Source organism: Bombus terrestris, chromosome 10 (genome assembly GCF_910591885.1).
Source record: "Bombus terrestris chromosome 10, iyBomTerr1.2, whole genome shotgun sequence".
NCBI lineage: Eukaryota > Metazoa > Arthropoda > Insecta > Hymenoptera > Apidae > Bombus > Bombus terrestris.
In genome coordinates this window covers 9885689-9896363 of record NC_063278.1, presented here as the reverse complement: position 1 = coordinate 9896363, position 10675 = coordinate 9885689, and the positions used below count along the sequence as shown (strand labels likewise).

The window sequence follows — 10675 nt, the reverse complement described above, 5'->3', positions numbered from 1 at the left end:
TAGTGAAATAAAATGACGCCTTCAATCTTATCAACGCACGTGCAGAATAATGTTGTGTGCGAGAAATTGGACTTGTAATTTTCTTTGATCAATAAATACTTCGAATTATTAAAATTGTTCAATAATGAATTAGTGAAAATATTACTAACAATGCTCATCAGTATTTAGAAATGAATGTTCCGCGATAAAAACTAGTTTAGCTGTGAATGAAGTTAATGCTTATTGTGTATACGGTAGTAAATAGATTTGTGATTGTGATTGTTGATAGATTTTAAACAATAATGGAGTGTCTAGTGGCGAATGTGGATAATATGCGATTTGATATAGAAATTGCTCTTGACGAACAGTATGGAGCACTTCCTTTACCTTTTACTGGAATGGACAGTACGTGATAGTTTTCGTATACTGCATTTGTTTAGGTTATCTTCTAAAAATGTAAAAGTAATTGGAAAATGAAATTGTCAAATTGCACACATTGCTACTCTGTATTTTTTGAATAAAATATACTCTGTTATATCGACGATCTTCATTGAGATATTAATATTTTAATTTAAATTTATACTATTTATTCATCGTTGATTAAATTTATCTGTTTACTGTCTCGTTGCTTATAGAATCTACTGCTGCAGTATGTCAATTTTATCCAAGAGGTACATGTGTTAAAGGAGCCTCTTGTCCATTTAGACACGTACGTGGAGATCGTACAATAGTATGTAAACATTGGTTAAGAGGTCTTTGTAAAAAGGGTGATCAATGTGAATTTTTACATGAGTATGATATGACAAAAATGCCAGAATGTTATTTCTACTCCAGATTTAGTAAGTATATATATCATATAGTGGTATTTCATTCTTATTTCTTCTGAGGTTCTACCTATGATAAACTTATAAATATCTTTTTATTGCTTTTTTAACATTTTTTCTTTATGGTGTTACTAAGATTTCTCAATATAGGTATGCTAAAATCAATTATGAATTATTAGATGCTTGTCACAATAAAGAATGTCCATTCCTACATATTGACCCAGAAACTAAAGTCAGAGATTGTCCTTGGTATGATCGTGGATTCTGCAGACATGGACCTTTATGCAGACATCGACATGTTCGTCGTGTTTTATGCATGGCTTATTTAGCTGGATTTTGTCCTGAAGGCCCAAACTGTAAATTTATGCAGTAAGTTTATCACCAAGTTAATATTCCAAATTATTCTTATTTAGATACATTATTACAATTCTTTTTCTGTTTTCAGTCCAAGATTTGAATTGCCAGCAGTGCAAGATATGCAACCTAAAGAAGGAAAAAAGGTAATGATCACATGTCACTTTTGTGGGGAAGGTGGCCATAAAGCAATTTATTGTAATAAAATGCCACCTGATGTACGTGAAGCTCAAGTTAGACAAGAAATAGAAGGTAATTCTCATGCTACGCATCACATGAATATGCATAATGGACCCCCACCAAGAGGGCCGCAAAAGCCACTAGAAGAAGTCACTTGTTACAAATGTGGAACTAAAGGTCATTATGCCAATAAATGTCCAAAAGGACATTTAGCATTTTTAAGCCATGCTGGGGGTAGTGGAAGTGCTACTCAGAATCAAAATTACCGTAGATGATTTCACCTATTTTATTTGTGTAAGATTAATATTATGATTATGTTTCATTATTAGTAAAATCACTTGTCTGTAAAAATTTCTATATATCATATAGTAAAATAGGTTTAATACAATTAATTTCATATTGACTCGTAATAAAAGATTCCAACACCTTTAAATAAAATTATAAATATTTTGTATTTTCTATAAAAAAAATTTGGTCAAATTAAAGAATGTTTAAAGGATATTTTGGGTTAAAATACTATGAAGTATATACTATAACAAATTTAATTTATTGTTTAAAGAATTAAACATACTCCTAAATACTCGTTATTACATTTTGTAAATGTATTTAAAGGGTATTTGCTAAATTATTAAATACGCTATATCTATGAGCGCATCGATTTTCGACGTAGAATGTTATAAAAAGATATATTTGTTTACCGCTAATTTATTTAGTTTGTGACGTTGAACATGGGAAGACGTACTTCGCCATTTGTATATGAAGTGGCATTGTAAGACTATTAATTTTTAAAATCTTGTTCGCTAAAATATTAACAATATTTATCTTTCACGTGATTATTATCAGAGATATTAAATTCCTTCGTTATTGGGTGTGCATTTAATACCTAAACATATGTTATTGTTTTATTTTAAATATATATTGTTTTTCTCATTCTTCGAAATACATCGTACCTAAACACTGTTATTATTAAAAGAAAAGTGCAAAGTCATCAGAACCATGAAAATACTGAATGTCACTTTTATATGCGAAAAAGCAAGTATGGTTTCCTTTTAATTGGAAAAAGAGATCTTCTATTTGCACAAGAATATTTCTTATCATGTCGTATTGTAATCAATAACTTCGACATAATTAGCAGGAAAAAGTCCATAAGTACCGTCGGGACCAAGACCTTGCCACCATCCTTCGTCAATAGCATCTATATGTGTAATAATATCTCCAGGATCAAAAGTAATTTCTGTATCATCAGCTGCCTGATAGTCATATAAGGCTCTTGCTTTCATTCCTTCATTATTTGGATCAAAATATAAGTACTGACCATCCATTTGACTGTACAACTCATTTTCAGTAATTGCTTCTTTCGTCGCCGATTGTTGCTCAGGTTCTTCTTCTGGCTCTGGCAATTTAGATTCTTGAACTTGATTCGGAGATAAAGATGCATTTGAAGCAGTGGTGGTTACTAAATCTAAGTTATGTGTTTTATTCACTTCTGTTTTCACTTCCTCTTCCACTTTTGTATGGAGTATCTCTTTTTGCTGACTCTCTTCAAATGCTTTTTTAGCTGCTTCTACATGACTATTCTTCGGTATATATTGTTGCTGCACTGGAGAAGACTTCATTTGACCAGCTGCCGAATTCTGTTCAAAAACAGCTCTTGCATTTATCGTTCTTTGAGCAATTAACTGTTGCGTTTCTTTACTTCTTTGTCGTCGCAATTCTTCGCTTCGTGATTTATGATCATCTTCAACATCGTTGCTATAGTGTTGACTTGCGGCTAGTTGATTAAATTTATTATTCGCCTCCTCAGCACGTTGCTCCGCCAACTTCTGTCGCGCTATTGAATTTTCTTTGGCAGTGACCTACAAGTATATAAAAATTTAAGTAGCAAAATATTCACTATTAAATAATAAATATAATAATATAAAATGTGTTTACTTGTTGTTCTCTGAGCATTGCTTCTTTTTCTTCTCTAGTTCTAATTTCTTCTTCAAGCCGTTGCCGTTCTTTTTCACATTTTATACGTTCTTGTTCCAGTCTTTTCTTCTCTTCCATTTCTTCCCTTTGCCAAAATTGATCACGTTCTGTTGCATTTATTTCTTGTTCAGGAATTACTCTACAATACGTATTGTCTTTAAGTTGAAGATTCTGATACTCTTATAATTAAAACACTAAAGATATATACCTGCGATATGTGGTACCCACAGGACCTGTATTACCTTCGTTTTCCCCGCGTGGTTCATTAAATTTGTATGCCGAAGCTGTTGCTCTAGCAAGTTTTTCCATGATAGAATCCACTTCGACATCGTCTTCAGAGCGAGCAGTAATCGTTATATGTGCACCTTTTAATAATTTTTCTACATCCCTAATATGATTTGCACAAGTGCCCTTTCTAACAATTGGTGCTCCTTCTCCTTGCTAAAACGCAACTCATTTTATTGTATATATGCAATAAAATCATTAACTTTTAAATATGAATTCTTACCCAATTTATTAAGAGACATTTTGGTAGACTTGTTTTAGTATCTATTACACGACAAAAGGCATACATGATATGACTACTATTTAAACGGTCAATCATTTCTTCCAGACCTCCATTTCCAGTACCAACCACTTTTAAGTTGTTAGTTTGTCCTTCGTATCCAAACAAGGCCCTATGAATGATAATGACTTAGTAAAATAAATTTAATTAAATAATATGTATTATATATTTACAATCCCTCATTTTTTAATTAAAAATAAGAAGATATATTAATAATTAGTGGAATTCAATAAAGGCACAAAATTATTATATTTCGCATAAAATATTTCTCATTCTCCGTATGTGTAGTGTTACCGACTATTTGTTTTACCGTTGTAAATGCTAATTATATATTTTGCGCTATTTATATCGATCGATAAATGTAAAAGTAAGAGTTACTTAATATATTATAGCAATTTATGTTGCATGTTTTTGAGGATTCAATTGAACATTTGTGAATCTTTAAAATACCGGATTCATATCGACGCATTAGCCGGAATGATAAAATGCAACATAAGAGAAAAGATGCAAGCCTACCAGTTAGTAGACGATTTATCGTCGACTACGCTGTGCCAAGCAGCCACCAAAGCGTCTTTATTTTTTGTTAAATTAATTGACATCTTTTTTGTTCAGTTCATAAGAAAAATCAACCGTAACAACAAATCCGAAAGAGTTGCTACTGGCGAATTAATGTCACAGTTGCATCTTCACGTTTTGCCTTTTTGATTAAATGTCAACGCCCTTCTGTTACCAACCGCAAAACGATGGATCTTATCTATATAGGCAACGTGCTTAAATTGATTCCGAAGAACTAAATTAACTTATATTTAAACACACAAATATGAGCACACAAGTTTTGACGTATGCTAAAACATATTTAAACAAAACTTTATTGATGAAACCCTTCAAGACTGTTCTACAAAGCACGATTGATCACGCGTACCTACTGGCGGAGACCTCCAATCAGCAAAAGTAACACGAGCAAATAAGAGGCAAGATACAGTTGAAATATTTTATATAATTTTATATAGTATGAAATTATCGAATTTTATCTTGATTCGTATCTTTTACTTCTAAAAATTATCGATAAATACAGAAAGTATGCTTGTAAACATAGATAAAAATTTTGTAAATAAGAAAAAATATTGATGAGATAAATGTTGAAGTCAATGTTTAATGGTACAAACCCTAAACTCGCAACGTGTATAGTGACACTTTCAAACAAATTGTCATTTGCAGCAAATTCGTGCCGGCAATCGGAAAATCAGTATAATTATTAGTTTCAATAATTATATTTTCATTATGTTCAATAGATAATACGATAAACGAATTTAAAAATTGGATATTTTTAGTTTATTAAAGATGGTAAGTCGAACGTTTTTCATTTGGCGGGTTAACCTCTGTTTCTTTTCATAATAAAATAACTTCTTTTTTATGCTTTTTACAGTTGTTTTATTCGTTTTTCAAATCCTTGATCGGAAAGGACGTAGTTGTAGAATTAAAAAATGATTTGAGGTAAGTTCATCAGAAGAAAAACTCTATTTTATAATGTTTATAAGATCACCTAATAAAACTTTTGTATGTAGCATTTGTGGTACTTTGCACTCAGTAGATCAATATCTGAATATAAAGTTAACTGATATAAGTGTGACCGATCCAGATAAATATCCTCATATGGTTTGTAGTGCATATATTTATGATTTTGAGTGTTTAATAGTAAAAGAAATTGTAACAGAAAATAAAAATACAATATCTTTCAGTTGTCTGTAAAAAACTGTTTTATTCGAGGATCAGTAGTACGTTATGTACAACTCCCAGGAGATGAAGTGGATACTCAGCTATTACAGGATGCTGCGCGCAAAGAAGCAGCAGTTCAAGCAAGATAATTTGTGCTGTTATTAGATTTAAAAATACCACTGATTTATTTTTTACTATTAAAGCTAAGAATTATGTACAATGAACATACAAACTTTGAATCTACAAGTGTATAAATTGAGTTTATATGTAACATTAAAAGAAAATAGTTTCTGTTTGTAACAATTCTTTCAAATTATTTGTTATCATGTGTATCTCATATAAAAAGAAAAAAACTTAATCACACATCAGACTAATAAATTTAAAGATAATATAGTAAGTATATGTATATATAGTACATATTTTTACAGCATTCGTCCAAAATAATTCATATTATATATATTTATTCATCCTTTGTCCATTCCATTAATGATTTGTCATACCAGATATATTTACCCTTTATGTCTGTATTTTCTGGTAATAATGCAGCATATACAGGAGCCTCAGCACCTTCATCAGGCTTCAAAGTACCTTTATGACTAGTCATATCTGTGTCTACATAACCTGGATGCACAGCATTCACTACAAGATCTTCTCTAGTATCTGAATTAAACATTCTTTGATGAATTCTAGCTAAAGCAGATACTCCGACTTTGCTTGCAACATAGGCAGAATTTGCCCATCCTTTCTCTAAGTGAGTGTTTGTCTTTGCAGCACTGAAAATATAATTAAAATTTAGAATACATCCCATGGAACAAAGTAAATTGTAAATTAATATATTTTTGTAATTCAGCATACTCAATAAATTCGTGCATAATATTGTCTAATTCTTCCTCTGTAAGATTTGGATCTGAAAATCTTTTCTTTAATGTTTCACCAGGAATCTTTGATAAATGACCAGAAGAACTTGACACATGTACTACACGTGCATGTGTTTTCAATAATGGATAAAGTTTGCTGCATACTTTTCTTAAGCTAAAATAGTTTACTCTTAATGTCTCTTCAGCTTGCAGAGAAAAAGGTTCTGTAGCAGTTGTCTGTATATTTAATAAAATTTGTAGAGAATATCTTTCGGAAAAAAAAAGAAATAAATAAATAAAGTTTTAATTACCTTAAATGCAATAGCAGCATTGTTAACTAATACATCCAATCCTTGGTATGTTTTTTCTAAATAATCATGAAAAGTAGAAATACTACTTTCATCAGTAATATCAAGTTGATGAAATTTTGGTTTTAAACCTTGTTTTTCAAGTTCTTTAATAGCATTTTGTCCTCGAGTAACATCACGAGCTGTTAAATAAACAACTCCGTCAAATTGTTTGCAAAGATGTTTTACAATAGCAAATCCAATGCCTTTATTCCCACCGGTTACCTAAACATTCGATTTATTAAGATATGTATTATGTGACCGTTACGATACCAACCGCAGTCTAAGCAATAAAACTATACAGTTTTCATAATATATAATTTATACTTACGACGGCTACACGTGTCATATTGAGTATTTTGAACCAATTTTTCTATATGCGCAAAATAGTAATTCGAGGAGGTTAAACGTAATACTCTGATAACATTACGTTACACTGGATTGAATGTACTATAGCAAATCATCAAACATTATATAGTTGTGAATAACCTTGACAAACAATGACGAATGCGATATAATGATTAGATTTATTTATCAAATCTTTTCTTTCTTCTCCATTGTAAACAATTCAACTATCAGATATCATATATATTACAAAACGGTACTTTAAAAGATACGGTATTTAACAGAGTTCACTTATAAATTAAAATATTAAATAACAATTTATTACGAATAATACTACAGGATAGCTACTATTAAATTACTACTTGCAATCTAGCAATTCTATATTGTCTTGTCTGAATATTTCTAACAAGAACAAAGGGATGTTTTTTATTGATCAGCTCAATTAATGAATTTAATGTTGCATATCCTAAACCTATACCTTTTGCTTTTGTAAAACAGAAATCACCCATTGTAATATAACCCATAATCTCTCTATCACAAGAATTTCGTACTTTAACACAATCTGGAAGATACAATTGCGACATTTTTTGAGTTTGTTTGCATATGGCTTCACGACTTATTTCTAACAAATTCTTTAACTTATTTTCATAACTAAAACTTTGAAAATCTTTATTTAGCATTTCACTTAATTTATTAGTTAATGACTTTTTATGATGTATTCTTTGTTTCTTTAGCCGTTTTAAAAGAGCTAAATGATTCTTTCGCGATATTTTACGAATACTTTCATTTGGATCAACATTTAATTTTTCCACAGGACCTGACCAACTTCTATCGTTCTTAAATTTTTCTATGTCTTCATTAGTTGGCATACATATTATTGCAAATCTTTTAGGACGTCCTTTTTTCATAATATCTACTTTAACGCGAATTAAACAATTTCTGTCTTCAAATGCACTTTGCATAGTAAGACTTGATACATGATTATTTGGTGTATTATATCTTCTTGTATTATCTTCTTGAACTAAGTTTTTTTGCAAGAAATTTAATAATTTACGATTTCTTAATACAAAAAAATCTTCTGTATCTGTCCATTCCCTCATTAAGATCTTCCATTCACAGAAAAAAGGACTAGAAATTCCGAATTTAACGAAGTTCACACGCCTGTTTGGTGGATAATGAAAATACTTTTCTTTTAGTTCCAATTTGGTACTTAATGCTTCTCTTGTATATGCAGGTGTATCCGGATCATTAATATCTGGGGATTGCATATTCTCAAATTCAAATGGTATAGATTTTGATTCTCTGAGTGCACCAACTCTTACACAACGAAATATACAAGCAAGCCAGAATGGCATTCCCCAATTAGATGGAAGAATAACATCTACTCCAGAACCTAACCCTAAAGTAACATATTTATCAATCTTGATTATCTTTATTAATAAGAAAGTTTTCCAACGTAATTGTTATTAATAAAAATTACCTGTTTTACTGATACTAGGTTTTTGAATCAACAATATTGGTATCTTTGCCATGATATTTTCATTAAAATATTTGTCATTATCTAGACCAGGTACTAAGCATTGACTTCTTAGTTTATTAATTGCACTTGTTGTTGCACATGTCTTACTAACCTTCTCTCTTATTTTCTGTTCCCAAAGTGGACTAGAGTTTGCATTTGTGGGAGGTACTGACACCATTTCAATTGTCTGTGTTTCTCTTTGAGGTCTAGTTCTTTTATCTGGTAAATGGAATCTTGGATCCAAGACAGTAAAGCCAAAAACAATATTTGGTGGCAACTGACTAGGTGATTGTAACGTTTTTAACATTTGCCATAATTGTTCTTGAATTTTCAAAGATTCAATATTTTCTTGATTATCATAATACTCAATATGCCACAATTTATCAGAATTTTCATCTTCCTTGTAATCCATTTGATTATGATCTAATTGCATGGCATCCAATTTCAAATTAAGTATTTTATCGAATTTCGGCAATTGTAGAGCATTTGTTAAAACACTAGTTGTCAATGGTCCGTAAAAACGAAATCGATTAAATGTATTTTTATGAATACTCATTTTACAATTCTTTTCATTAATGTATAAGCAAGATTCCATATTTTGATCACTCGTAGAAGTAGAATGTTCGTCGCTCAAGCGAAATTCAAAACTAGATATAATTTCTGCGAGGAAATCATCGAGGAAAGATGGATGTACCCAAATCCATATGGTTCTTAGATCAGATCGACTTGGTCTCCACAAAAAATGTACGTGACCGATTGGAAATTGAGGATAGCCATTCTTTTTAAAAAACATTACAGTTCCTTCTCGTGTGCCTGTTATAAAAATTTGTGCAGCAAATGTTAATTCGAGCGGATTACAATGGCTCTTTAAAGTTTCTTTCAAAATTTTCTCGAGACCATTAATTTCGATACATGTATAATATGAAATATCTTGCATCAAGCAATATTTTGCCACTGCACGATAATTAGCCTTAAAACATTTATCATTCGCGTAACTTGCGATTCTGTAGCCCCATTTCTCTATCATATGAAAACGTTTTGCATGCCAAATATGAGTTTCCAACCAAACTTTATTTCGTTGTCTTCGTTTATATTCAGCGAGTAAATTACGAGATCGTCTGCGATACCTACGCGACTGTCTTTTAATTTTTGGCGGCAATCCGGATTTAGTCATTTGATTTAAATGTGCCTCCTGTAATCGACGGGGTAAACGCTTAGCATTATGGGACATGACACGCCTGCGCATATATACCGGCAGTTTTTGAAATACAAGTTTCGTTTGTTGAGGATTTTCTGTAAATGCAATAATAAATAATGATTTAGATATCATTTTTCCCAGTGTATTTAATATATATTTATATGTTGATAAGGAAATTTAAATTTATTAGAGTAGATTCGTGTATTGTTTAACATACCTATGGAATATGTCATTGCAGCAATTTCGCTAGCTCTCGCAGAAACAAGTTTCATAATGTGGACTTCATGTGGCAATCGTTGCGATCCACCCAAGAATTCATCGAATTGTTCTATTTCCGCCATCTCTTGTGTTTAAATTTTTGTTTACACCAAAGTAACCTACTATACTTAAATTTATGAACAGTAGAATAGTAGAACAGTAGAAGAATATTATAGGTTATAGCACTATAAATATCCTAGTAACAAGCACATGTAGTCATCAGACAAAAATAGTTTTGAAGTATACGAATTGTGATTTATTGTACATTGCTTGACACCACTTTAATATTCAGATACACGTGTAGTATCCATTTAAAGCATAGTTAAAAATACTTCAATTTGAACACAGAAACGCCGACGGCGCTTGAATTAGCCGAAAGTATTTTAATCCTGTGCCTATAGGGGGCATTCTTCGAGGTCAATAGGAATTGGACTTAAGGAAAACGAAGTCGAAATAATTATGTTCGCTAACCAATAAGGAGTAGGTCGCCTGCAACGGTATATCAAACATCAAGAGTTTCATTGGTTCGAAGAATTCCATACGTACTGTACGGGGCTATATC

General features: G+C 31.1%; 5 protein-coding genes across 6 annotated transcripts; 2 read left to right on the top strand and 3 right to left on the bottom strand.

The window, feature by feature from the left end:
- LOC100643700 (cleavage and polyadenylation specificity factor subunit 4) lies at nt 1-2465 on the top strand. Its single transcript, XM_003398126.4, has 4 exons — nt 1-384; nt 615-818; nt 983-1172; nt 1249-2465. The coding sequence occupies exons 1-4, from the start codon at nt 282-284 to the stop codon at nt 1610-1612; spliced, it is 861 nt and encodes a 286-aa protein (XP_003398174.1). The 5' UTR covers nt 1-281; the 3' UTR covers nt 1613-2465.
- LOC100643814 (drebrin-like protein) lies at nt 1866-4526 on the bottom strand. The gene is made up of 5 exons (XM_003398127.3): nt 4390-4526; nt 3817-3985; nt 3517-3749; nt 3270-3447; nt 1866-3193 (listed from the first exon to the last, which is right to left on the bottom strand). The coding sequence occupies exons 1-5, from the start codon at nt 4470-4472 to the stop codon at nt 2432-2434; spliced, it is 1425 nt and encodes a 474-aa protein (XP_003398175.1). The 5' UTR covers nt 4473-4526; the 3' UTR covers nt 1866-2431.
- A 190-nt stretch (nt 4527-4716) lies between these two features.
- On the top strand, nt 4717-5892 carry LOC100644066 (U6 snRNA-associated Sm-like protein LSm2). 2 transcript variants are annotated; one of them, XM_020864989.2, is made up of 5 exons: nt 4717-4844; nt 5092-5217; nt 5300-5367; nt 5439-5529; nt 5613-5892. In XM_020864989.2, exons 2-5 carry the CDS (start codon nt 5215-5217, stop codon nt 5736-5738), a joined length of 288 nt encoding a protein of 95 aa, XP_020720648.1. In that variant the 5' UTR covers nt 4717-4844; nt 5092-5214; the 3' UTR covers nt 5739-5892. The 2 variants fall into 2 exon arrangements, with proteins under 2 accessions (XP_020720648.1, XP_012167819.1); XM_012312429.3 differs by lacking the exon at nt 4717-4844 and adding an exon at nt 4871-5031.
- Nucleotides 5607-7282, bottom strand: LOC100643942 (carbonyl reductase [NADPH] 1). The gene is made up of 4 exons (XM_003398128.4): nt 7125-7282; nt 6758-7018; nt 6445-6683; nt 5607-6362 (listed from the first exon to the last, which is right to left on the bottom strand). Exons 1-4 carry the CDS (start codon nt 7140-7142, stop codon nt 6050-6052), a joined length of 831 nt encoding a protein of 276 aa, XP_003398176.2. The 5' UTR covers nt 7143-7282; the 3' UTR covers nt 5607-6049.
- A 12-nt stretch (nt 7283-7294) lies between these two features.
- LOC100644300 (ribonucleases P/MRP protein subunit POP1) lies at nt 7295-10481 on the bottom strand. The gene is made up of 3 exons (XM_003398131.4): nt 10073-10481; nt 8619-9950; nt 7295-8537 (listed from the first exon to the last, which is right to left on the bottom strand). The coding sequence occupies exons 1-3, from the start codon at nt 10194-10196 to the stop codon at nt 7489-7491; spliced, it is 2505 nt and encodes an 834-aa protein (XP_003398179.2). The 5' UTR covers nt 10197-10481; the 3' UTR covers nt 7295-7488.
- Between the last annotated feature and the right edge of the window lie 194 nt (nt 10482-10675).